Below are 26,462 nucleotides of genomic sequence, written 5' to 3'. Positions count from 1 at the left end.
TTAAAATGATATTTTCTTATTGTTATTAATTATTCCAACATTTAAAATAATACTCAATAGAATATTAGAAAATGAAAATACTCCCTCTTTGTAATTTATCAAACATCATCAAAACTAAAAAATATTGTGATACGTATTGTGTATCATAAAATGTCAAATTAATATATTAATGTACAAATTAAAAGGCCTTTCCATCTGTTCCTAATTAATGGTTCTCAGTGAATTTTGGCATGACCCCTCCCTCTAGACTACTGTGAAACACTCTAGAGCAGCCTTCTAATAAATTTAATAGTACATTTCCTTTATTTTAACAAGATTCTAGTGTATTTAAATGTTTACTCAGTGTGATACCATGAAACCATAATATTTTCTTACTAGGTTTTCATACCAAGAAAATCATAACAGCCCTCATAGTGGTGTTATATTTTTGCCATATCACTCACCCCTTGCTCAGCTCCCCATAGCTAGTTTGCATTGGACCTTCAGATGAACCATGTTAGCTTTTCTGTTTTGGGAATTTAAGTTCTGCTATGAGCGCAGCAGCTTTTTTTAAGTTGGATCTGAACACAGAGCCTGCTTTCCTCTCCTTGCCTAACTAGGTATGTGTGAGAACGGTTACTAGGTACTTCTGAGAACAGTTAATCTATTAAATCAATTCATAGTGAGTGTAACTATTAAATCAGTCTTTGACTTTTGAGCTTTAGAAAGCAAATGCATGCAACTGCAGCAGACCTCAGATAGTAGATAGCAGCCCATGCGTTCAGCTGCTTTACCTCAGGCTGAAGACATTTTAAGAAATGTCTAACAAAGTGAGTGAGTGACAGGTAGCACATTGGTTGAGCTTGGTACCTCTGTGCAAACATTTCATTTGCACCGTTTAGTTTTTCACCACCTCATTTCAAGTTTTTCCTCCTTCTGTCAGTCCTTCTGGGTACTAAATTACTGCCTTCCAAGAACAGACACCTGTGCATCGCAGTCTGCGATGTGTTGCTACGATAGCTGTTTGTTTTTCCCTTTATTTCAGCCATTAAGAACAAGGGTGTGTCAAATTCTCTGCTCTTTAAGCCTGAGGTATGTTAAGCCTCTCAGCCTTCCTGTCAACAGTATAGTTTTTCCTGATTTTTTCAGCCATGTGGCTTTGGCAGCTCATCTAAATCTAATAATATGATGTATTTCCCCTGTTTGACAGGTACCTGACACTTTAAATTTCAATAGAAACGTTAGCAGAAACTTTGAATTATTGCAGCGTAATCTTTAAAAACAGCATATTAAAATAAATGATTGTGCTGCGAGAACTATCCACTGCTCCACTTTGGTTATCGGCCGCTCGCTGTCTAGACAGATTTATGATTGCAATATCACAGGATCAGTGTGTTCACCTTCGTCATGTGTCATTGAGTGAAGAGCCGACTGTCTGCTTTCAGCTGCACCTGACTGCGGTCTGCACTGTATAAAAAATTTGTAATTTCTTTCTTTGCATAATTTGTCCCCCCTGTTGAGTCAAATACTAATGCCATGACTGACAATGATATAGAAAATAATTTAAAAAAGTACATATAAAAAGAGAATGAGGTACTATTTTATAGCATACAAGGAAAAATTCTGTCTTAATAGCAGACTTCTGCAAATATATAGAGACTGAATAACAATCACTGAAAATATTCATGGTGCAGTACAGAATGACCATTCTGGACCTTCACACACGTCTCAGAAGCTGTAACTGGCCATTGGGAAGCAGTCTACAAGTATGGTTCAGTATGTACTGAATGTTTGAAGTTTGAAGTATACTGTAGGTATATATCCTTGATCTTGTATCCTTAAACATGCTCTAGAATGCTATATCTTTGCTTATGTGACACTGACTTGTGCTTTGGAAGCTATAACTTTAAGAAGTTACAGGACAGTCAGCATAATGACATTTTTATCTTGGGAAAAAAATGAAAAATGGGGATGAGGGGGACTGTTTTTGTTCCCAGATGCGCAGCTCTGCAATGGTGGGAAGATTATCACATTCCTGCAGCCCTGCTCTCTGTTACTCTGTTTTACAAACACACTCTGCACTCTGGGTGTGGGAGAGAGTGATGGAGGCTCACACATGATCCACTGCTACTAGAGTTCCACCAACACAGCCCAGCGAACCAGATTCCTCATGCGCATTTGCTTAAATATACTAGTATTTTCCTTAAATAAAATAATCTTGAAAAAGATAAATTATTATAACTGTTTCATAAAATAAAATTGCCTATTTTATGTAACACAAATCAAATAAATGCTACATCGAAAGTAAGAGGCAGCTGGCCATTTAGTACAATGAGTCATGCATAATTATGCTACAACATTTTGGTATAGCTTAGCAGCAGCATACAAGTACAGCCAAGTGCACTTTCCTAGCTCACATATAAAATTGCAGCACAGATCTGACATTCAAAATAACAAATTGGCCGATTTCCGATTGTTTGTTTGGAGCAACAATTAGCCGATTCCAATCTTGGCCAATTCCAGTCATGCACCATATTCATAACGTCCCATTCTCTCCCCAGCCTCATACAGTGCGTTTATGGAAACTCGGCTTCATTTGAGATGCGTTGTTTTTTTGTGATGTCACAAAAACCAACTCATTTACATATGTTCGCCTATTGATGTTGAAGGAACGTTTCAGCACAGATATTTTTGAATGAGGCACAATAAAAGGCAGCCAATCAGAACAGAGATCATTTACATGTACCAGAGTTAAAGGCATAGTAACAAAACCAGGCTGTTTAATTCTAAGGGATAAAGAGATGTTGCAAAATGTTCAGTGTGACTGTTTTTGGTAAATAAACCCATAAATTCACCTACGTTTGAGTTGTGTACGTAAGTGCATGGCATTAAACCTTTCACCTGCTCATTTCAGTTAAGGATTATACTTAAGGGTTTTACAGCTTTGTGCTTTTTGCAACTGTCAAAAATGTAAGGCTTAAGTTTAAGACTCTGTTTGACCTTCAGGATTTTTTTTCACTTTCTGTTTGTGTTTCCCTGAATTGATTTTAGACCACTCACTTAATGTAAAGCATAAACTTAAGGCCAGAAATCACTGAAGGTGTTTTATGCATGCAGACACTGGAGTTTTAAGAGCTTAAGCTACTAAAGTGATGGAGGTTATTTGTTTATTCTGCTTTAGACAGAAAAAGCAGAAACAGGAGCAGCGTGTCGTAGGCTAGTGTACGTGTGTATATGGGTGTGTGGCACAGGTCGCAGTGGTGTACCACACTCAGGGGCATGTGGAGTTCAACTCTCTCTGCCACACGCCCTCACACTTTCTAAACCCAAGCTGACAAGCCACAGACCACAGAGCTTTTTGCTTGGCAAGATATGTCCTCTGTTAATACAGCATCTCTTTTAACTGCCGTCATAAAGCTCCCCTGCCCTTTCTGTCTCACTCTCGTACTGCATCATCATATGCACACCATGATTTTACTTTAACTTATTTCATATAGTAAGATTTGGTTATTGTATTTGATCAACCATAATATTTAAGACAAAATATTTAAGATATTTCAGTCTGAAATCAAAATGGACTTTTTTACCTTCTTGGTTCATGTTCCTGGTCACGTTAAGCATGATTATACCATACTATACCATTTAAAAGACAAATTTCTTTTTTTGTTTCCCATAGTCTTCCATGAAATAATAATACATCACCGTGCATCTGCGGGCAGGGGAGAAAAAAAATAACCAAAAACGTTGTGTTTCATATTCCCCCACCTATAATCAAACCAAACAACAAAACACTCAGAGCAGTTAGATCATAGCTGATACTGTGTTTCACTCAGAAATGCACTACCGCTCAAAAGTTTGAAATTTAAAAATATTTACAATTTTGTAATTGTAATGTTTAAATCCAAACTAACAAAAAATGTGAATAAGACAAGTGATTTCAAACAGTATGTAAAGAAAATGAGTTATTATTTCCAATTCACGCTGATTTTAAAGCCATAGTTTGGCAAAAAAAAAATAAAAAATCACATTTACACAACTTTGCTCCCCCACGTCAATAAGCCAAAGTACAAAAGTATTTTATAGCTAATAAAAGTAGTAGCAGTCTTGAAGCCTGAGTTCTGTCCATACTTTTGTCAATTTTTATAGATAACAGTGCGTCATACAGTGTCTGAAACAACATAATCAAGTCTGTTTGAGATTACTTAACAATTGAATGGGGAATTTTCAGCCCAGGCGGTTTTTTGAATGAGGTGTAATTAAAGGCAGCCAATCAGAACAGAGATCATTTTCATATATCAGAGTTAGTTTTTATTACATTAGCTACAGTAGCCTTGTAGCTCCAGTGTAAAACTACAGAATCGACCTTTGGACATGAAACATGTCTTGGCTGATCCAAAGGAGAACATTTTTTATTTTATTTTATGTCATACTTTTGGCATAACAGTCTGGACAATGAACGGAGGTCAGAAAGTTCATGGTTATGACTGAAGCCTGTGTGCCAAATGAGCCATATTTGGCCAAACTTAACCCGTGTCTCGCCTACGCAGTCACCGTCCACTTTCATATTGTTGTCTGGCTCCACTTATGATGATGACTTGATTGTTTTCTTCAGAGGGCAGCATGTCCGGCCGCTCGTTTACTCAGGATAAACAGGAAGTTGTTGCAGCCTCCTCAGGTATGAGGCAGGAAAGCTCATCAGACATTCTGGCTCTGTGCTACGTGGGCAGGCCGTTTGAATAACCACCCTATTTTAAAGATAGTGTTACGATTGTTTGGGGAAGTTTTGTGGTTGCCACACACAACAGTATCCTCAGCTGTTTGAATGTGCTATTGACCTTCAAACTGTGTTTTCAGGCACCCATCGGAGCGGCGGAAGGAGAAGTCACGGGATGCGGCTCGCTGCAGACGCAGTAAAGAGACAGAGGTGTTCTATGAGCTGGCCCACCAGCTGCCCCTGCCACACAGTGTCCGCTCCCACCTGGACAAAGCATCCATCATGAGACTGACCATCAGTTTCCTCCGCACACGCAAACTACTGGCATCAGGTTTGGGTCACACACTCACATGTACACAACAGCTGCACATGGATAAAATACCTTATTGTGACTATATTAGTACATATTGCAATTATATGCCTATAATATATATTTAAGGCATAATGGAAAACCTTTTATTCACATAGTTAAAAACTGTACTGCATTCATTTTACACAAAATCATTTATTTGTTGGATCATGAGAACTCCTTAAATTATCCAAACATTTACAGAACACTAACCGGGAATATGTGAAACTTTTGATAGAAAACTATTTGCATATCACAGCCTCTTACACTGTCAGAACTGCAAAGACCAATATGATGACAACCAATATCATGGAAAACCAAATGTTCCTCACTTAAAAAAAAAAGATTGAAAAAGTTTAAACTGAGCCGCAAAAACAGCCCATGCTGAACCAATTGTTTTTGTGATGTCACAAAAAAACAACACTTTAACATATATTCACCTATTCAGCCTACAGCAGTTTAGCTCCACCCATTCATGCAAAAGTCATAAGGAGTGTTGTTGTTTTTTTTTTTATGGCACAATACAAGACACTTACATAAAGTTGTATGCAGAAGTTTAGGCGCCCCTGGTGAAATGACATGTTTTGTTCATTTTCTAAATGAAAACAAGTTACTACACCCTCTACAGAGAGCACATTTTGGCAAAATTACTGTTTTTGAATTTAACATGTTGGGGAAATAAAACAGAAAATGTGGCCTGTGCAATCACTGTGGCGCATTTTATATTGTTTTAGCAAAAAAATTGAAATTGTGCATTAGAATTGACAGGCAAAAAATGTCATTTAAGTTTATTCCCTGTATAGGATATGTTCAACACAACATGTAATTCGACCAGGGTCATTCAAACTTTTGCATATGACGTCTTCAAAGATAAAGAGAAGTTGAAAAATGCTCATGTGCAAATGAATTGTGTTTTGGTTAATAAAATCTCACAAACATCATAGGTGGACCTTACGGGGAAAAAAACTAAAATACAAGGAAAATGTAGAACCTGGGCCCTTTAACCCCATACATGGCCAGCGGCCCTGAAGTTTTGTTACACACTTCTATAACCTAAGAATAGCTCAATCAGTTTGCATTAATAAGCCTTAGCATAAGAAGTGGGGATTTTAAGTGGTTAATAAGCAATGTACTGTGCAGCCTTATCTCAAACACTCACACACACACACACACACGTCTCCATCATAATACTGACCATTAGTTTGCATATAGAGCCTCCTCTCCTCAGTTAAGACCCTTTGTGTGTGTAACTGTTGCCTAGAGTGATTGTTTCCAGTGAGCGAGCGTGTGATTATTTCATTCTTAGTATTTCATCATTGCAACTTCAATGCTTTGTTTATTTTGTGTTGAAGAAGAACAGATGCAGTGTTGTGCCACTAAATAGGAAATGAAAGGTGAATAATAATCCTTTGTGGATTTAATTGTGTGGAATAATATGAGGCCTTAAGCAGCACAGTTAATGGCTCTATAATGAAATCTCAGCTGATTTCGTGTGAGAGGTCTGTAGAAATATGAATCTGATTTATGAGCAGTGCTCCGAGCCTGGTGTGATGCAGTGTTACACAGCGGAACGAGTATGGCACAAGAGAATGTAGTCAGACATGATTATACTGTATTACCCTATGGCAATATTGCACATGTGTTAAATTTATAAGGTTATGCTGGTTCTCACACTTTTATATGCATTTATTTTTTACAGAAATGGTGCTTTTTCATGAAGTAGTTAAACTCATTAAAATCCAAGAACAATTACACACTAAGGCTTATTATTCAGTAACTACAGGGACTTCAGTGCAAAGACTCCAGTGGCTGAGTTATTCTTAGGTTTTGGAAATGTGTAATAAAACTTTGGGCCTGCCAGTGGGCCTGGGCCATTTAAGGGGTAAAGGTTAGAGAAAGGTTTAGGTTTAGACAAAATTTAGGATTTATGTCTATTTTTTCCCAATATTATTAAAGTCTAGTGATGCATAGTGATACAGGAATCATATCAGTATAAACAAATGATAGAAATAAGAAATGTATGTCGTATTTCTTTGTAATGCTAATCTAAGATGTAGTCCCAACTTCTTAATTTTATAGATACTTATGTATCGGTATTGGTATCGGCAATGGAAGATATATGCAGAAAATAATGGATATTGGCGTTGGCCCACATTTCCCTATTGCACCCAGCATAAGGCCTCACAAGTAATACACAATACAGTGTAGTTGACAGTTGACGGTAATTGAACTGTGACACAAACTTTTATTTTGTCTCTCTGCTTCAGCATATTGGATTTGAAATCACGCTATGAAGTTAAAATGCAGAATGTCATATTTAGTATTGTATGCCTTTTTAAAATGTGTTGAATTTGAGATCATAATGTATTTTGTGTGTGTGTGTCTCTCTCTCTCTCTCTCTTTCTCTCTTAAGTGGGAACAGCTCATTCTTTGTCTTTAGCATTTTCTTCAGTCACAGCCTTTATTGAATTAAATGCAGTTGCCCTTTTCATACATGGGAAAATTTGTTTGTACTCTTCATGCACCTTAAATGAGCTTGTTTACATGAGAGAGAATGAACAGATGTATATCAGAGCTGAGAAATGAAAGAAGAATGCACCGAGAAAGATGCTTAAAAAAGTTTCTCAGCCTCTGCTGGAGCTTGACAGAGTGGAAGAATGCTGAGAATGCCAGGGTCTGGCATAGAGGCAGGTTAGTTAGACATGAAGGAGAGGTATTTACAGTGGACAGAATTTTCAAACAGAAACTCGAGAGAATGAGGCTGTGCGGGTCAGGCTACTCCGGCCGCTGGGGGAAGGAGGTTTGCTCTTATCAAGGGGAAACAGCTCTCCTCCTCCCAGAAGGAGGTCCAGCTGTAATTATTGTCTCCAGTTCTTCAGATTGTTCAGTGGCATTGTGTGCTTTTCTGCTGATATTAGATGGGAGGTTTGTTTTGATTCTCATGGTCAGTTATTCGTGAGAATAAGTCTCAATTTGAATGTAGCTCTTTAGTGAGTGAGTTTAGTGACTTTGTGGCAGAACAGTACATTCTTAAATGTAAAAGGTCGATCAACAAAGCAAGACTTTCCCTTTTCACTGCATATTAGCTTAGTAGTTACTGAATAATACATTAAGACTTGCATAAAGCATCTTAAATATTCATGTTAATACATCCCAGAGTAAATGAGCAGACATCCAGAACCACCTCAGTTCAGGAAAACAGCTGTTATACACACACTCACGTGCCCAAGTTCAGCCTTTTAAGTCATTTTTCTCTCTTTTTTTATCCCAGGCTCTGTGAGCAGACAGCCAAAAGAGGACACACAGATGGACATTCTCTACCTGAAGAGTCTGCAGGGCTTCGTTGCCGTGGTGACATCAGAAGGAGACATAATCTTCCTCTCAGAGAATGTCAGTAAATTCATGGGCCTCACGCAGGTGAGTCTCTTTGCAGTGAATATCTCTCAGCCAAGAATGTCCACATCTCATCCTATCTCATCTGGAGAGGGAGACACGAGGCTGTTTTTCTGAGTCTGTCTTGTACTTTGTCCCTGATATGAACATGATGTTCACTTTAAACCCCTTTCAGGTAGAGTTAACAGGACACAGCATCTTTGATTTCACACATCCTTGCGACCATGAAGAGATCCGAGAAAACCTCAGCATCAAAGCAGGTGTGTGTGACTGAGCTTAGGACTTGAGGAAAGTGTTTGTTTTTTTTGTTGCTGTTGTTTGTTGTTGCATTTGTGTTTTGTGATGTGTAGATTGGTTTATATCCTCCTGAGACTCTCAATGATACAGAAACCTTGTTTCTTCCTTATCTTTCTGCATAGTAACATAAAGATGCCTTTATCCACAAAATCTTATCACCATTTTCATGATACATTTTGGACATTCTTTAAGTGGTTCTTTCTGAGGAGTTAAACATTCTCAACAGAGTCCAGTCCAGACTCCTCACAGCCCTGCTGATCTTACACACTGAAAAAAAATCATACATTGAATTTACTTGTTTCAAATACGTACATCCTTTCCACATGAATAAAATATATGACAGCACTACTTTGTCTTTCAGTGTACCTACCTCTGGCAATAATTGTGTTATAGTATATTTTTAATAATGTAAAATTGATGTACACATTTAAACCAAGTTAATTCACTCACAGAAAAAAAACGTTTTTCACTTGTGAATAGTCACGTTTTTTAGACACTTTACAAGTTTTTCACAGCTTCTTCCACATGTGGACTTTTCACCTGTGATGGAAGTTTGCATTTTACTTCTTCCAGCAGCCAAGTTTTGTCTTATTTAGTGGACTCATACACATTATAATGCGTTCAGTTACACTTTTCACACGTGTAATATACAGTGAAACAGGTCACACGTCACATGGGATCTCATTATTCACCTTGACACATATCACAAGACCACATTCACATATTCACAGTCATTGCATATCACGTCACATATGAATACATTTTCACATTGTCTATTAATATTTTTAACATTAAGTCACATGCGATCATATTGACATTGTCACATGTGATCATATGCTGTTCACATTAAGCCACATGTGGTCATATATTATTGACACTGGCTTAATGTGATCACATATTGTTCACATTGTGCCACATTATTGCATGGTTTTGACACTGTGGTATATTATCACATTCACATTGTCATGTGTTTACTTGTGATCACATTTCTGGAAGCGCGTTACTTTTTTCAGCGTAGTCCCATTGATAGGACAATGTAACACTCGATCATTGAAATCATACAGGCTTCCTGTTAGGAGCACTAATTCCAGTGTGTACATAATTACCATGAAATATATTACATTAACACCGTTTTGTGTTTTGGTGTACTTAACAACTTTTGGTAAAAAATTGTGGTGATGTAATATTGTTTATTAATGTAGTAATGATGTACACACAGTCAAATAAATTCATTGTATCTAATTCTAATCTCTTTTTTTCTCTCGTCTGCCTACCTCTAAGCTCCTCTCCTTTTCATTCTTTCACCCACCTCCTCTCTTTTTGCCATCTGACCTGGTCAGGTTTGGTGCTGTTGGGTGACTTATTTTCCTGCGTTTTGATTGGCTGCTAGGATATAATCTCTCCGAGATAGCACAGCAGACTTGTTATACTGTAGCAGAGGTTCCAGCAGGCCTGCTCGTCCTGCACGCACTTTGGACCCAGCCTCCACGGCCCAGTCAGAAAAAAAGCAAAGACCAAAGATCCCTGTCCCTAACACTTAGAACTTGTTTACCACAGCATTCACTCATGACTTTTACATGAAATGTTATAATGCGCAGTTGCTTAAAAGTGGTACAGATAAAATAATGCTTTAAACAAAGTTTAAATATGACACTAATTTGCTTAACTGTGGCTGTTAGGGCCTGTGTATGGCAGGAGGTGTAAGGAGCTGAACACTGAGCGAGATTTCTTTATGAGGATGAAATGTACAGTCACCAGCAGAGGACGTACAGTCAACCTTAAATCAGCTACCTGGAAGGTGAGGAACTGTAAACACTCTAAGACACAGACAAGCACAAATATTCTGATAGTGGAATGTCTTAAAGTAAGCCTTCACAGTTACTTTAATATGCAGCCTATTGTCTCTCATTGAGCCCCAGTCTCTTTTATTTTAGGTCATAGGTTAGTGAAAATGGTTTATCATTATGACTGAAAGTGTTTTTCTGTATGTCTTCTCAGGTGCTACACTGTACAGGACATCTGAAGGTGTACACCAGTCGCCCCCCTCATGTTTTGTGTGGATTTACTGAGCCTCCCCTCACCTGTGTGGTAATGTTGTGCGAGCCCATCCCTCACCCCTCCAGTGTGGACATGCCCCTCGACAGCAAGACCTTCATGAGTCGACATAACATGGACATGAAGTTCACCTACTGTGATGAGAGGCATGTAGTTCTTTCTCTGTGTCATATAGCTATATGTGTGAGCGTACATGAATAGTATAATCTGTATAACATTTACATCACATCTACACTATATACCCCAACAAATGAAGCTAGTGATTGTGAGTGCATTGAAAGAGTATTTAAAGAGAGCTCAGTTAAAACTTGGTGGAGGACATGTCTTCTAAGAATTATCTACTATTGTCATCATATCTTCATCAGTATAATGTTGATTTTGCATTTGAGGCCTAAACATTGAGCCAGACCTTTTTTTTTTAGCCTGTGCATGTGATGTTAGTGGTCCAAAAACTCCTGCAAAAGTTTTTCTATTTCAGGCTTTGCAGGGTGACTCACAGCAGCACAAAGACATCATAATTTAAACTTTTTTTTTTCTCCTGCTACTTCAGTTTTTAACAGAAAAAAATGTATAGTGTAGCTTTATTTTTATATATAGATTGTCTCTGTTGTGACAACCTGGTATTGCAAAAACAGTGTCCTTAAGGAAGGATTTGAGAATTTCTTACATGTCATTTTGGAAAGTTTCTGTTAGTCATTTATCATAAAAATGTTCGCACTGTAGATGTTCACAATGTAGAGGGCAGCTAACAAATAAAATCAAAAAAGAAAAAAGTTAACAGAATCATAGGAGATATGAGGTTTTGTTACAACAGCAATGATGCATACAGGTATTTCATATATGTATATTTGTGTGAATATCCTTAAGCTCATGTCATGTGTGTGTGGCAAAGGGTAAGGCTGGAGTTGTTATCTCTAATCCCCTCAGAGACACAGTAGTTATGGCGCTGCCTGTGTTGTTATCATTCTCTGTAATAAGGGAAAGTGATTATGAGGGCTGTCGTTTAGAGTAGCCTGACCTCTGGCAGCCTTCTTGGAGCAGCAGCTGCACTCTTACGTAAATGCCATACAGGGCCGACCAAGAGGGGCAGGGCTTGGTCCAGCTCTACCGTCCATGTGTGACCGTTCAGATTTAGTAAGCAGTGCTGACTATCACTGTACTATGGCTGTTACTACTGTACTATGGCGGATATGTGAGTAAAAAAACTCGAATAGCCTCATGAAAATGAAATGTATTACAGTATATTGCTGATTATTTCCAAACAGTACACCTAAAACCCGAATTAGAAACCAGATCTTTTTTATTCACTACACATGAGAGGTCCACAGAATTTCTCTTGGTGTGTCAGCATAAATTTCAATAAAAATAAAGTAAAAATTTACAACATATAAACTAAACAAAATAATCTACAAGTAGCATAAAAGATGGGTGAAGTGGATGTTTTATACCGTTATAAAGTGCAAATCGTTGCTGTCCAAAGAAAAATAAGTATCTCCAAAATGGTCAGTTCACAGGAGACGGCAAAAACCTCCTTTATGTTTAGTGTGAGTTGTAAAGCGTTTTTTATTCCGCACAGTTTTGGGTCATTTCTATTGGTCCATTCATCATAACTCTTCACACAATGTAAAGGACAGCTGCTGTGTTCAAATGGAGTAGAAAATCAAAAAAAAAGATACTTTTGGGACAGTGACAACATACACACCATGTGTATATATTGTAATATATTTTGATTGTTATGTAAATATATCAGCTGTACAGTACTAGCTTCTAGCTGACCAGTTCCCAAGAGTACAGCGGTGTTTTAAATTACATTTGTCATGTATACAACAAATGCTCCTCATGCTGGACTCATTAGGCTCCTTGCTTCCCACTTGGCTAGAGGGGGAATGATTCGTAGAGGTGGGCTTGCGTAAGTCCTGTAGCTGTTATTGATAGTTAAATCAGCAGCACAGAGGAAATTTCGGAACACAATGACCCATGCTACGAGGTCAATAGCAATCACAAGTGGAGCAACAGCATGATGAGGATATTGATCCCTGAGATAAATGCAGTCTTGAGTAATGATGGAGGCATTCACATCAGAGCTGCCTTTAATCTTGCTGATGTGCTGAGTTAAACTCTTGTGCGTTTACTGATGAACAGCTCTTTCTGAGTTACTGAAATCAGTCACACAGGAAGAGGCACGGTCTGTCAAAAGCAGTGCAATTATGTTTGAGTATAAATCTGGTATTGAACAAGCTGGAAACGTATCAAAGATAACAAACACAGCAAAAAAAAACCTCCAGAGAGAGAATGAAAGAGAACGATTTATTCTTCTGAAAAACAAAGGCCCTGCTTGTGATCAGTTTCTGCTAAAGTAGGGAAAGATGTTTACACTGGCTTACAGCAGCACAGTTTTGTCTGATTTAGTGGACTGATAGTTTGGTCTGTCTTTCAGTAGTATGCTTCAGGATGTGGAGGAGAGTCATGAATCTTGATTTGTAGAGGCTTGGCTGGATCCTTTTTGTGGTATATTGTAGCTGCACTGTGGTATAAACACTATGACATGATGACCCCATTAAAACTGTCTTTTTGCACAATTTAACACGAAGAACATATTGTTGTAATGTAAAGAACATATTCACAGCATTCCATGATGGATGGACAAATAGAAGTGAACCCAGTGGGAAAAAAATGAGGAAAAAATAAAATATAAGAAAATTGCAGGAAATCTGCCCTTCACCATACATTACAAGTGGAGAACTTTTTTTTGTTACTTCTCCCGTAAAGTTTCTATTTCGGGGATGCAGAACAGCGGCACTGTTAGTAATTATTTTTTTATGTGTTATATGTTTTTTAGGGTGAGAGCACTGATGGGTTACAGACCAGAGGACTTGGTTGGGCGCTCAGCATATGACTTCTACCATGCACTGGACTCAGACAGTTTGATCAAGAGTCATCAGAACTGTGAGTACAAACTCTATCATTAGCCAGTCGCTAAGCCACTGAATGCCTAAGAAGAAGAAAAAACAACCACTATTAACTCTTCAAACTTTCTAAAATTCACATATGGCAGGCACCTGCTCACATATCCCATCTCACTCTCATTCTCCCTCATGCATTACATGTACTGTCCTGAAACACACCGGACTGATTAAATCATGTCTTTATATCAACCTTGATCGAGCCCCAAAATGACCCAGGTTGGCAGAGATCCATGCGTCTTATCTTTTGAAATGGGTAAACTCCAGGCTTGAGCTCAGACTTCCTTGGACGTTAGGCATTTCCCATGGACTCAGTGACTGAGGGAAGCAGATGTCCAGCTTGGGTCCTGGAATTGTTGAGTTATTTATAAACCCAGCGATTATTGCATTGCATTATTTATTTGCTTAGCAGATGTCAGAGTGAAAATGTTTTGCTCTGGACCAATAGCATTTAATCTATTAATGGTGTTTTTATGGCTTTGCTGGAGAGACTAATCACAGATAAAATAAACTTGGCTTTGTGCTATTCAGCTATCATGTGGCTGAGTGACATTTTTGATGGAAAGCATTCTAGGCGAGAGTAGGACTGTTCTCTGGATGCACACTGTGGATTTTGCTATGTAAGACCTGACCTGCACTTCTGCTCAACTTTGACCTGTCCTCATGCTGTGTTCCAGAAACCTTTAAGCCTTTTTGTACTTCACAACATTTTTAATAAATCATAAATCACAAGGTGCTTGTGCCTCTCTCTCTCTTGCTAGCGAATGTGGCATCAAATGACTGCTGCCCTGTCTGCACGCACTGTTAGGAATGACACTGACCCACACCAGTACCTTGCAAAGTCTAACTTCTCTGCCTACACATGGGGCATGCACAATAAACTATAGAAACTACAGCAGCACTTTCCATTCAGTACTTCACATCGAGTGATTTGTCCAATGACAAGTCACTGTATATGAGCACTCCTAGATTAATTCCTGTCCTTTCATCTTGTGGACCAAAGAAGTGAAGCAGGCCATTATAAGGCTTACAATACAGAAAAAAAATCAATAAAGGCACATCCAAAACATTAGACCTGCCAGAACTGTTAAGACGCAAGAACTCACTGGTGAAATTACTGAGGTCCTGGTGGATCTCAGCAGATAGTAGTATATGATCAAAGAATACTTTCAGTAATAAAGAAAAACTTTTCAGTTTTCCTATATCGAATCATAAATCGGTCAAGAACTACCATATGTAGAAGAATTAATCACTATAGGGTCACAGGGTTAATAAGAAGCTGCAAATCGTTGGTAAGCCTTGTGAACATAAAGGCCAAGTTGCAGTTTCTTAAAACGTACATAAAAATATGGTAGAGTTCTGTGACGAGCTTTAATGGTCAGATGACATGAAGGTTAACATATGCAAGAGTAATAAAGAAAGGAAAGTAAAGAAAAAAAGAACTGCTCATGATCCTCATCTATGAAACATGATGGAGGTAGTGTCATTGAGACTGGCTTTGAGACTGGCTCACTTGTTTTCATAATGTTTCCCCTAACTGTAGTAGGAGGATAGATTGAAAGTGTACTGAAGCATCTCAACTGAGCAGCTTCACCTTAGATATCTCAAACCAAGAACGTTCTACATGTGCAATTATGGAGCCTTTCAGGGCCAAATAGTGGAACATTCTGGCTAAGTCAGTCTCCCAGCCTGAACCCAACTGCTCACTGCTTTCATTTACAGAAGACAAGACTGAGGACAGAAAGCACCCCAAAGCAAGCCAGACCTGAAATGCATTACAGGCCTGGCAAAGCAGATACCTTAAGTTTGATCATACAGAGCCGAAATAGCTCAAATTGTCAAAAACCTAGCAACTTTACTCTTTACTCCTGAGTCCTGAAGCTTTATTAGCGCATTCTCAGATCTCTGAATGCATTGTCATTGTTTCAGGATGAGCTGAGCCTGGGTCACGGAAATGGCCTGACTCTTGCTATCTGGGTCCTGTGACTGCATTACTAATAGCTCAGTCTCTGCCAGTGTTCTGAGGTTTGTTAAGCCAAGTCAGGCTGACTGATTAGCAGGGGATTGTCTGCTAATAAGACTTTGAAGTGAACAGCATTATGAAGAGCTCATGTCAGTCACTCCAAAGCAGATTGCTTTCTCAGCTCTTGAATGCGGTTGACACACAAACTGCGAGTAATGTTGTTCAAGCATATTATGGATTTTTTTATTAGGGTTTTGATATTAACAGCATGATGATGCTTTGTGACTGTCTGTGAAGACAGATACAAAGGGGACAGTTTCACAATGAATTGATTAGCAACACTTTTATGTGTTAAATAGATCCCAAGTGACTAATCTGTTCACCATATGCATCAGCACAATAGGTTCTCTGAGAATTTGTAAACAAAAACATCCCTTTTTGTCAGAGCAAATAACAAAATGAAATATTAATAGCTTGTATCAAATGCTTTAAATCTACATTAAAAGAGCACAGTGTTGATACACTTCATTTGCACATGCAATGTTATTGACAACAGTGTTAATAGTAGTACTGTTCTGTGTGCAGTGTGTGCTAAGGGCCAGGCGGTGACCAGGCAGTATCGGATGTTGGCCAAGCACGGGGGTTACGTGTGGGTGGAGACGCAGGGCACGGTTATCTACAACAGCCGCAACTCCCAGCCACAGTGCATTGTGTGCATCAACTATGTCCTCAGGTAAGCCTTTAGGACCCTATAAAGACAAAGAGCATTCACTGCCCAAATAGTCAATATAAGTGCCCATATATCAGTCAATATCTGTATCATTTACATATAGAGGGAGGCAGTATGTTGATATGTTATTGTTATTGTGGTAAATTACATCACAATATGCTTTTCTGAGTTCCTCATGGCAGAGATGGATAGACCCATTCTAGCAAGCCTGTAAACAACAACGCACACAATGTGAGATAATGCATTATATGGGTGGGCGATATGACAACAGTATACAGTATAATCACAATACTTTAAGACATGATAAAACATTAGAGCAAACAACCGTACAACAAGTAATATAACTAGGTAGCTAGGTTATGGGTCAGCAGACTGTCACTAAAATTGCTGCTATGAAGCAAACCAGTTGCTATCACAAACATTAGCAAACTGGACAAAACAATACTGACCTACTGGTTCTGTAAAACAGCAAAAATAAGTTAATGTATCTCACCTGTCAAGCAGAAACAAAGAAACCTCCCTATCCCCCTTCATTCTCAATGAAGCTCAAGTCAGCTTCTTTTTCACCAGCTTCTTGTTCGAATTTTACCATTCCGCCTTAAGTGGTGCGGGAGTTGCATTATGGACAGTTGTGGGACTAACATGCACACGTGGCCAGACCAGCTATGAAAACCAAAAAACAGAAGCTCGGATTACAACACACACGGCGGGGGTGCGACTCCATTATCTGCTCAAGATGCCGTTTATCCACTATATCTTTATATAGAAAATAGTTGTTTGCTCCTATATTAATGTTTAAAATGTCATATGTAGAACCTTTAAAATATACTCTCAAAACCACAAAAACAACCTTTCACATTTCACATGGACTGCACTAAATCCAATTCAGCAAGACTAATTATACCCTATACGTAATGAACCATGTATTTGGGCAGTGCTCCGTAAGGACTGATGATATCCATGATAAGCTCAAAAAAGCACATTGTGACATGATGTACCCACCCCGTAATGTATCATAGCTTATCGGGATTTCATCACTTTATGCCATTATACTATTGTATTAATTTATTTTTTCTCTCCTGTTGCTTCTTAAATAGTTTATTTTTGCATATGTTGAATAAAAAATCACTGTACTCAGCTTTTCATAGGCTTTATTAAATGTGGTACTACTGTTTTGCTGGTCCATTTTGTCTGTTACAACTTCTTTATGAGCCTCAGAAAAACAAAATATTGTGCTACATATTGTTTATCATGAAAATATTGTGCTGTTATATTTGTGCCATAATTCCCATACTTCCTTTCATACATACAACATAATTGGATGGAACTTTAGATCTGTTCACTTTTGGCATAGTTACTACTCTTTGTCTTTGTAGGACAGTGTAATTCACTCCACAATTCACTGCACAATTCACTGCACAATTCACTCATAACAAGCATACCTGCTTGGATCAGCACCACCTTGAATGTGGCCCTGTCTTTACTATATTTCAGTGAAATCGAAGAGAAGTCTGTTATCTTCTCCATGGATCAGACAGAGGCACTGTTCAAGCCCCATGACATGCTGAGCACAAGTGAACTCTTCCAGACTGGCACAATCTCCGATCCAGCCAGCATGCTCTTTACCAAGTTCAAGGAGGAACCTGAGGAACTGGCCCAGCTTGCGCCCACACCAGGAGACACCATCATTGCCCTGGACTTTGGTCAGAATGCTACCCGTCATTACTTCTATCCCCACAACAACTTCAGTCTGTACTCCAACCCATCCTTCGATGGCATGTCCACCCCTCTCCTGCATGCATGAACTTCTATTAATATTCTTAGTCTTCCTCTAGATCTCTACCTCGGAATCACAACACGCGCACATGCAGTGCCCTGGTCCTATGCTTTGCAATAAGCAGCCTTTGTACAGCAGCTTGGTTGTAGCTTGGCTTTGCAGCAGGGTACGCATTATACAATAAATCTAGAGGACAGAAATTCATTTCATCTCTCTGCTCTATAGCAAAATGGGCTTTATTTCACTCGGTATGGGCACTGTTGTAGCACTTATCACTGTTGAAAAATTTGTTCTTTTTTTAATAAACAGGTGTTTTTTAATCATTGTTATTGTTTTCCTGGTTTGCATGATTGAGTTTTCTATCAGTGTGGAGTACTGTCGGTGTTGGGTTGTAATGGTTATGCTAATTCAGCTGTTTTCTCAATGTGTTTCTCACCATTGGCATGCAATGGAAACATACTAATGATTGCTCTTTTGTCTGTTTTAGATCAAACCTTGGGAGCGTTTGGGGTCACTTTTAACAAACAGCATTTCCCCTTCTCATACTCACTCTTACAACTCCACAACACAATCATAGTGTATATCATATAGAGTGGGATTTTAACATTAGCAGGTATTATAGTGATAGCTTATGCTGTAGTGCGGAAGATCCTAGATGTAACTGTGTGTCTGATCGTCTTGGTCACTATAAAGAAGTGCATCATTAGATTTAGGAATTAACAGAGACATCAGTGGCCTCGTCTGATATTTATGCTCTTCATTGTGCGTTCACAGGAAAGCCACAGTTTGAAGAGCCATCCATCTTCTACAGGTCCCCTAGTCAGGCTGCCATCAGTAAGCTGTGGAAACTTGATTCTCCAGCATCCAGCTCTGACAGCGGCCTGGCCAAATCTCTGTCCAGCTCCACGCCTAGCCTGAGCAACTGCAGCAGCTGCTCCACAGTATGTTCACTTTTCCTCTTTGCATATTTGAATGCACAACTCTATGACACATTTGTAGATTTTGTATTGTTATAACCGGCTTGTGCACTTGTGTTTTGCAGCCTAACAGTCCAGGAAGAGATTATTATGGCGCTGGGGATAATGAACTGAAAGTAGAGCTGACAGAAAGGCTGTTTGCCCAGGACGCTGAGCTGAAGAGTCCCACCGACACCCAGGTCAGTACATTACATTTAACAGCTCACAAGTTTCCATATTAAAAGGTCTATATTTAATTCTTCATGCTTATAACTACACACACACACACACACACACACACTCACACATATCTTCTAAGCCGCTTATCCTTCTGGGTCGCAGGGGGAGCTGGAGCCTATCCCAGCAGACATAGGGTGGAAGGCAGTATACACCCGGACAGGGCGCTTATAACTACATGATACATATATGATTTTCATAGTACTTAATTCGTCGTAGTTACTGAGGGCTGATTAATAGTGGAATAACAAGTCTACAGTTTAAGAAACTGAAGAGGTCACTTATAACATCTGATTTACGTACCAAATATGGTCATAATTCATGTTAATCTCTTTATCCCTCACAATTAAATGGTCTGTTTTTGTCTGATCCTTTAAGACTGACATATGTAAATCTGACATATGTTCATGACATCTGTTCTGATTGGCTACCCTATATACTCTGTTCATTCAGAAAGCAGTTTGGACTGAAAAACTCTTTATAACTTCAACAAGAATGGGTGGGGAGTAAACTGCTGTATATTGAATAGGTGGATATTTGTAAATGAGTTGGTTTTCATAACATCACATAAATAATACATTTTCTGTTTACTTTGCATAGTACATATTGGGGAGTGACTGGAATAGTTTGGAATTACAACAATGTTTACTACATCAAACTTTTATTTAAAGTAAACTGGGGAAAGTTCTGTTTTAAGACAATGAAGGAATGTCAAAACTGACACCTGTCTTTTTTTTTCTTACAGTTTGACTTGAGTGATCTGGACCTGGAAACACTGGCACCGTACATCCCCATGGACGGTGAGGACTTCCAGCTGAATCCCATTACTCAGGAGGAGCCTTTATCTGAACCAGGTCCAAGTCTGTACACCACACCCCAGCATAATTTTAGCTCCGTCACTAGCCTTTTCCAGCCCTTGGGCCCCTTCACCTCTGAAAGCAAGAGCTGCCCCAGCTCCTACTCAGAAACAGAACTCATGCCCCCCTACCAGTCACCTGCCAGCATCCCACTCTCCTCTAGAGGGGGCAGGCAGAACCTGCAGTGGCCCCCAGACTCACCATTACAGTACGGAGCTTCTGAGATGAATGGACAGAATCTGACTTGTGGACAACCACAACAAAGGTAACAAGCAGTTCGCTCAAATACTTGCTCAGCTTCAGTGCATTGAACTATTTTAATATACATTATCAGTGTGCTCTCACTAATGGTGTTTTGTTTTTACTACAGAATTTTCAAGAACTTTACTCAGCCGTGTGATGACGCAAACCTTAGTCAGATTCCACTGGCCACCAACTTCAAACGCAAAAGGCAGTTCAGTTCCTCATGCTCCTTCTCACATGTCTCTCAGGTAAGGTTCATGAAGATCCACTATACAGTCTGTCTAATCATAAGTATTAGAAAGTTTTTGGAAGTAATTTCTGTGTGTTTGTAATCAGGAGGGGATTACTCGCAGTGAGTCCATGGAAGACATGTGGAAGCGAATGAAGACAGTGACCAATGATAATTGTGCCTTTTCTGTCAGAACACCGATTAACCCCAGAGTGCTTGAAGGTATTTTAATGGTTACCTACTTTTGCTAAATAATTAATTATGTCTCATAGATAATTATGTCTCTATCTCTTTCTGTCTTCATTGCTTCTCACGCTGCATAATTTCTTTCTTGCAGACACTTTTTCATCCAGACAAACAGGTGTGGGTTCTCAGCTTAGTCACAGTCAGCCTCCTCCAGACCAGCAGAACTGTACAGAGCACAAACAGCCTTTCACTGAGCATTTCTGTCCTCCTGAATACAATCAGTACAGCATGCTGCCTTCTACCAAACTCACAGGTCAGTCCCTCATACATGTAAATGCATTTTTAGATAGATAAATATATGAAAACTTTATTGATCCCAAAGGAAATTGCAGAATTACAGCAGCAGCACCAAAACTGTACCAATCGCAAAAACATAAATTAGGAGAGGCGATAAAATTTACAGAATTTACTCTTACAAGACACATGCGCAAGAATATAAGTTTAAACATGAATGACAGAGGATATTTACATATAACGTTATCTGTATATGACTATAAAATATAGGTAAATAAAAATGGTTTGCAATTTTTTTATTGATTTTTAAAAATGTGCAAAGGAATATTATAGATATACTTACATTGTTTACTGAAATAATGGGAAAAATAACACTGTTTACTGGAGAAATGCTTAGATAGGAAAAATAAGTGGTAAAATTATTAAAATTAGAGTCTGATCTAAAAAAAAATAACTTTACAAAAAGGTTCTTCCCTTGAAAGCTTTAGTAACACTAAACTCTGCTATATACTATTGCCATAACCATGCCATAAAGGTGTCATGACAGATGCAGTAATATTACAGTATCATGGTACCATTACCAGTAATTGTCAAGACAGATAACATAATCTTTGATGTCATGGTGGTTAACTAGAGGAGGCAGCATGTGACAAACTCTCAAGACATCAGGTATGATGGTATCTGTCATGACAGTTACCAGTAATGGTAATGATACTGATACATTACTGAACAAAATCTGTTATGTCAACTCATGACAGTACATAACGTCTGCCATGACATGTTTATGTCAATGTTATGTGGCATCAAGGTTCAAGTAAAGTGTTATTAGAGCTTCTATAGGGAACCACAAGTGGTCCTTCTGTTGGATCATCCAGATTTTCCACAAATTTACATGCAGAAAGTCAAGGTTTATTTACATAGCGCTATAGGAGACCGAATATGTTTTATTCCACTCAAGCGCTATTCTCATTCACATGTATTACATGTTGTTGCTCTCAGGCATGACGAGTCGACTCCTGGCTCCATCTTTTGATTCCTTCTGCCTGATGGAGCTGACACAGTACGACTGTGATGTGAACGTTCCGCTGCAAGGAAACCTTCACCTGCTGCAGGGCAGTGACCTGCTCAAAGCTCTGGACCAGGCCACATAGTGGCTACTGCAGTAACCCAGCCATGCTGCCTAAAGCCTCTGTGCCTAAATACAGCATGCCACTCTCTGAATGGTTGCCTTTCGCATTACACATTTATCTACAGTTTCAGAATCTTTACAGAACAGAACCCATAACTCAGAGACAACAGCTTCAACCTCCAGGCATCAATGCATGTCTCCATATGAGACAGATAAAATGTGTATTATGTTTTTATCTAAGAGTTGTTACTTGTTCGTTAGATGTTTAGATAATGTATCTAAACACCTTACTGTGTGGCTTTTACTGATGTCTCTCTGTGTTGCATATTATGCTCACGTTCAGTCATACTGTACTGAGAGTGAATTGTCAAAGGTGATTTACTGACAAATGGACAGATTTACCAGCTGTTTTTCTGGTGCAGTTTTCCAAATGAGATTGAATGAATTGCATCAGCAAAACGTGGTAAGGTCAGATAGTGAAAGCACATTTTCCCATAAACCTAATTTGGACAGTTTGTATCTATCAATACTCTATGCTTTCTCAATCTCTCCTTACATTCCCCAATCAATTATCATGACATCGATGCTGTACATCGCATAGCTTTCCTCCACATCCAGTGAAGCACTTTATTTAAAAAGAGCATCTAATGGACCCATATAAAAGAGACTCCGTGTTTTCTGTAGACCAAATATGAGAGAAAGCAATATTACTTTTGACCCCAAAGTGGTGTGATTTCCTTGCATCTTCTCACCTACAACCATACTTAAACCTGCGCCAACCGACTCCAGGTAGTTTTGCTGTCACAGTAATGGCAAAACTGTTAACTCAAAAGTTATGTTTTCTCATATAAACATGGTCAGTGTTTGTATTTGGTGTTCATCAGTGAACTTGGTACTTTCGTCTACCCAGCAGTAGACACGGAGTGGAATCTGTAGCTTTCTTTTTATTCTTTGGCATTTTTAATATTGTCTAAAGAGAAATGTTTAACTGATTGTATTATATTTTGTGCCAATGTGTATGGCATCCATCTGATACTATGAAGCTCCTATATGTTTCGTTAGAGAGTATGTGAAATGATTTGTATCTAATGTTATAGGTGCTTTTTAAAGGAAAGATGATTTATAAGTATGCGCATAACAGTGGCATAAAGTAACAATAATAGTTTTCAGCTATTCCATTTTCACTATGTAGCAGTTTGGAAATATTCAAGGCACATCATTCATAAAAGAAAATAACTCAAACTGTATTTAACGTGGTGTTACATTGAATGGACTCATGCAGCTTAAAGATGAACCAACATACTTGTTCTGTATTTATTTGTTCAGGTAATCCTGTGTTTGTTTCTGGGATTCATTTCCTTTAATTGCTATAGTTGAATTCAGATTTCTGTTGACTTTCAGATTTCTTTCTTTATATCATCCGTAAAGCCCTTCGTACCCATACTGCAACTGTCATGTGGAAGACACGCACATACACACTGTAAATGCCAAGTATAAAGAAAGTAACTACAAAATGGCTCCTACTTTCATCAGCTCTTGTAGATGGCTAGCTACCAGTGACTATGAGGGCCTATATGTGGGCTGTGCTGTACTGCTTGTATGGCCATTTGACTAGTGATATGAGAGCGCTACCTGCTCAGTCAGCCCACTGATGCAGCTCTCAGCACACACACTCACAGGCCACAGACACAGAAAAAACACTAAATATATCCTCCCTTCGAATGTGAAAGCTATTTTTAACTTTACATGCATAATGACTGTGTAAAATGTTGATGGAGCCAATATTTAACTTAAAATATGCCAGTAAAACAGCTTCTACAGCTACCTTTTAGTTGTTTTTTTTTTTCTTTTTCTTGAGGGGAGGGCATACATAATCTAATGACTGTACTGACTAATTCTACAACCTGACTGCCTTTAAATGTTGTCTGTATGTAAAAGTGATGTTATATAAAAGTACTTTTTACAGGGTGTTTCTAAAAATGGCAGGAACTCAAGGTTTCTTTGAGATCAAAGAGTTTTCCTACAATGACTTGACTCATATAGACTGAAACTAGTGCAATGAAACTAGGGCAATAGCCTACATAATGTATCCAAGCCCAGTTGACTTTTTAAAATGAACTAGTCAGCAGCGTAGAGCCTGACTTTATGTAACTTTGTGACTCTGTCATAAAGTTGCGAGCCTTTTTGGTTAGGCTTTGCAAAACGTGCAAAACCTCACAACCACAAACCTTTCCATTGTTGGAATCTCCTGTAAAGTTAAATGTGTTTCAGATATACAAGGTTTTGTTATGACTGCAAAGAAATGTATATTAATTCTGTCAAAATACGTTTTTTTTTTTTTTACTTTTACTGACAAGATCAGCAGTATGCTATGATAAGGGTATTTTTTCCTGTGAAAGTGTCTGCCTTAATCAGCTTTTTAAAGCCTTATATTCACATTTGCTGATTCTTTGCAAATGTTTAATGCATATATAGATATGGATTGTTGACTTACTGTAGTTTATTGGAACTTGTATGGGAACCAGATATAAGATTGTACAAATGATTATTAAAGTATATTATTAAAAAAAGTATTTGCTTACTTATTTGAACTATAATACCAGTGCCTTCGTTGATTATGTCCATGATTAATGACTAAAACCAACAGGAGTTTTCAAGCATGCCAAAAGAAACCGTTGAGGAGCTGACGTTTTAATCAAAAGAACATTCCGATCTCTGTGTCCCCCGAGAGAGTGCAACTGTAACTACAAACAAACGATTAGTGCCAAGAAATACAAATGGTCATACGAAAAATAGGCATTTAACAATAAACATGAAAATATTTCATTTTTAAGTGCTTTCACTGATGGAAGGGAAGTTGGACATAATCATAAAAACTGAAGGACAGTTGAAAGCATACAGCACTCAACACTGCGGAGAGGAAAGCACAAATCAAGTGGCCTGGAATGAGATGTCCATTTGATCCTCATTTATGAATTGATGGTGATACGCTCTGAATATGTTGACTAATCTGATTACACTTTTTCTTTTTGCATGGACATGGAATAGGTTAGAAAGCCAGACAAGCATTCTAGGTTTCCGGTCTCCATTGTATATGGTTTTATATATGAACATAGCTAACAGAGATTTAGTGCTATGCAGCAGTAATACATAACCAAATCAACCAAGCCTTACTCAACCCTGAACAATTATAATCGGTCTGCCAAACCTTACTCAACCTTAAACAATTATTACCAAATCTGCCAAACTTACTCAACCCTAAACAATTATTACCAAATCCGCCAAAGCTTACTTAACCCTAAACAACTATAACTAAATCTACCAAACCTTACTCAACCCTAGCCAATTATAGTCAAACCCGTCAAACCTTACTCAACCCTAAACAATTATAATCGGTCTGCCAAACCTTATTCAACCTTAAACAATTATTACCAAATCTGCCATACCTTACTCATCCCTAAACAACTATAACTAAATCCACCAAACCTTACTCACCCCTAAACAATTATAACCAGTCTGCCAAACCTTACTCATCCCTGAACAACTATAACCAAATCCACCAAACTTTACTCAACCCTAAACAATTATAACCAAATCCGCCAAACCTTACTCAACCCTAAACCATTATAACTAAATCTGCCAAACCTTACTCAACCCTGAACAATTATAACTAAATCTGCCAAACCTTACACTACCCTGAACAATTATAACCAAATCTGCCAAACCTTGCTCATCCTAAACCATTATAACCAGATCTGCCAGACTTTACTCAACCCTGAACAATTATAACCAAATCCACCAAACCTTACTCAATCCTAAATGACTATAACCAGTCTGCCAAACCTTACTCAACCCTAAACAACTATAACTAAATCTACCAAACCTTACTCAATCCTAACCAATTAAAATCAAACCCGACAAACCTTACTCAACCCTAAACAATTATAATCAGCCTGCCAAACCTTTTTCAATCTTAAACAATTATAACCAAATCTGCCACTTATTTAACCCTAAACAATTATTACCAAATCTGCCAAACCTTGCTCAACCCTAAAACATTATAACCAAATCTGCCAAACCTTACTCAACCTTAAACAACTATAACCAAATC

At 38.4% G+C, this 26,462-nt stretch overlaps 1 protein-coding gene across 1 annotated transcript in view; it reads left to right on the top strand.

Annotated features, from left to right (window-relative positions):
- epas1a (endothelial PAS domain protein 1a) overlaps positions 1-24,922 on the top strand; it is a 31,374-nt gene extending 6,452 nt beyond the window's left edge. Inside the window, exons 2-16 of the mRNA XM_036572404.1 lie at positions 4,834-5,024; positions 8,314-8,459; positions 8,611-8,695; positions 10,412-10,530; positions 10,731-10,933; positions 13,627-13,733; positions 16,299-16,446; positions 17,938-18,146; positions 18,995-19,161; positions 19,263-19,376; positions 20,159-20,535; positions 20,641-20,761; positions 20,850-20,964; positions 21,080-21,241; positions 22,222-24,922. Coding sequence (XP_036428297.1) covers positions 4,834-5,024; positions 8,314-8,459; positions 8,611-8,695; positions 10,412-10,530; positions 10,731-10,933; positions 13,627-13,733; positions 16,299-16,446; positions 17,938-18,146; positions 18,995-19,161; positions 19,263-19,376; positions 20,159-20,535; positions 20,641-20,761; positions 20,850-20,964; positions 21,080-21,241; positions 22,222-22,373 — 2,416 coding nt within the window. The 3' untranslated portion in view covers positions 22,374-24,922. The remainder of the gene's footprint in view (positions 1-4,833; positions 5,025-8,313; positions 8,460-8,610; positions 8,696-10,411; positions 10,531-10,730; positions 10,934-13,626; positions 13,734-16,298; positions 16,447-17,937; positions 18,147-18,994; positions 19,162-19,262; positions 19,377-20,158; positions 20,536-20,640; positions 20,762-20,849; positions 20,965-21,079; positions 21,242-22,221) is intronic.
- The last annotated feature ends 1,540 nt before the right edge of the window (positions 24,923-26,462 follow it).

Source organism: Colossoma macropomum, unplaced genomic scaffold (genome assembly GCF_904425465.1).
Source record: "Colossoma macropomum unplaced genomic scaffold, Colossoma_macropomum, whole genome shotgun sequence".
Classification (NCBI taxonomy): domain Eukaryota; kingdom Metazoa; phylum Chordata; class Actinopteri; order Characiformes; family Serrasalmidae; genus Colossoma; species Colossoma macropomum.
This window is presented reverse-complemented; position numbering and strand designations above follow the sequence as displayed.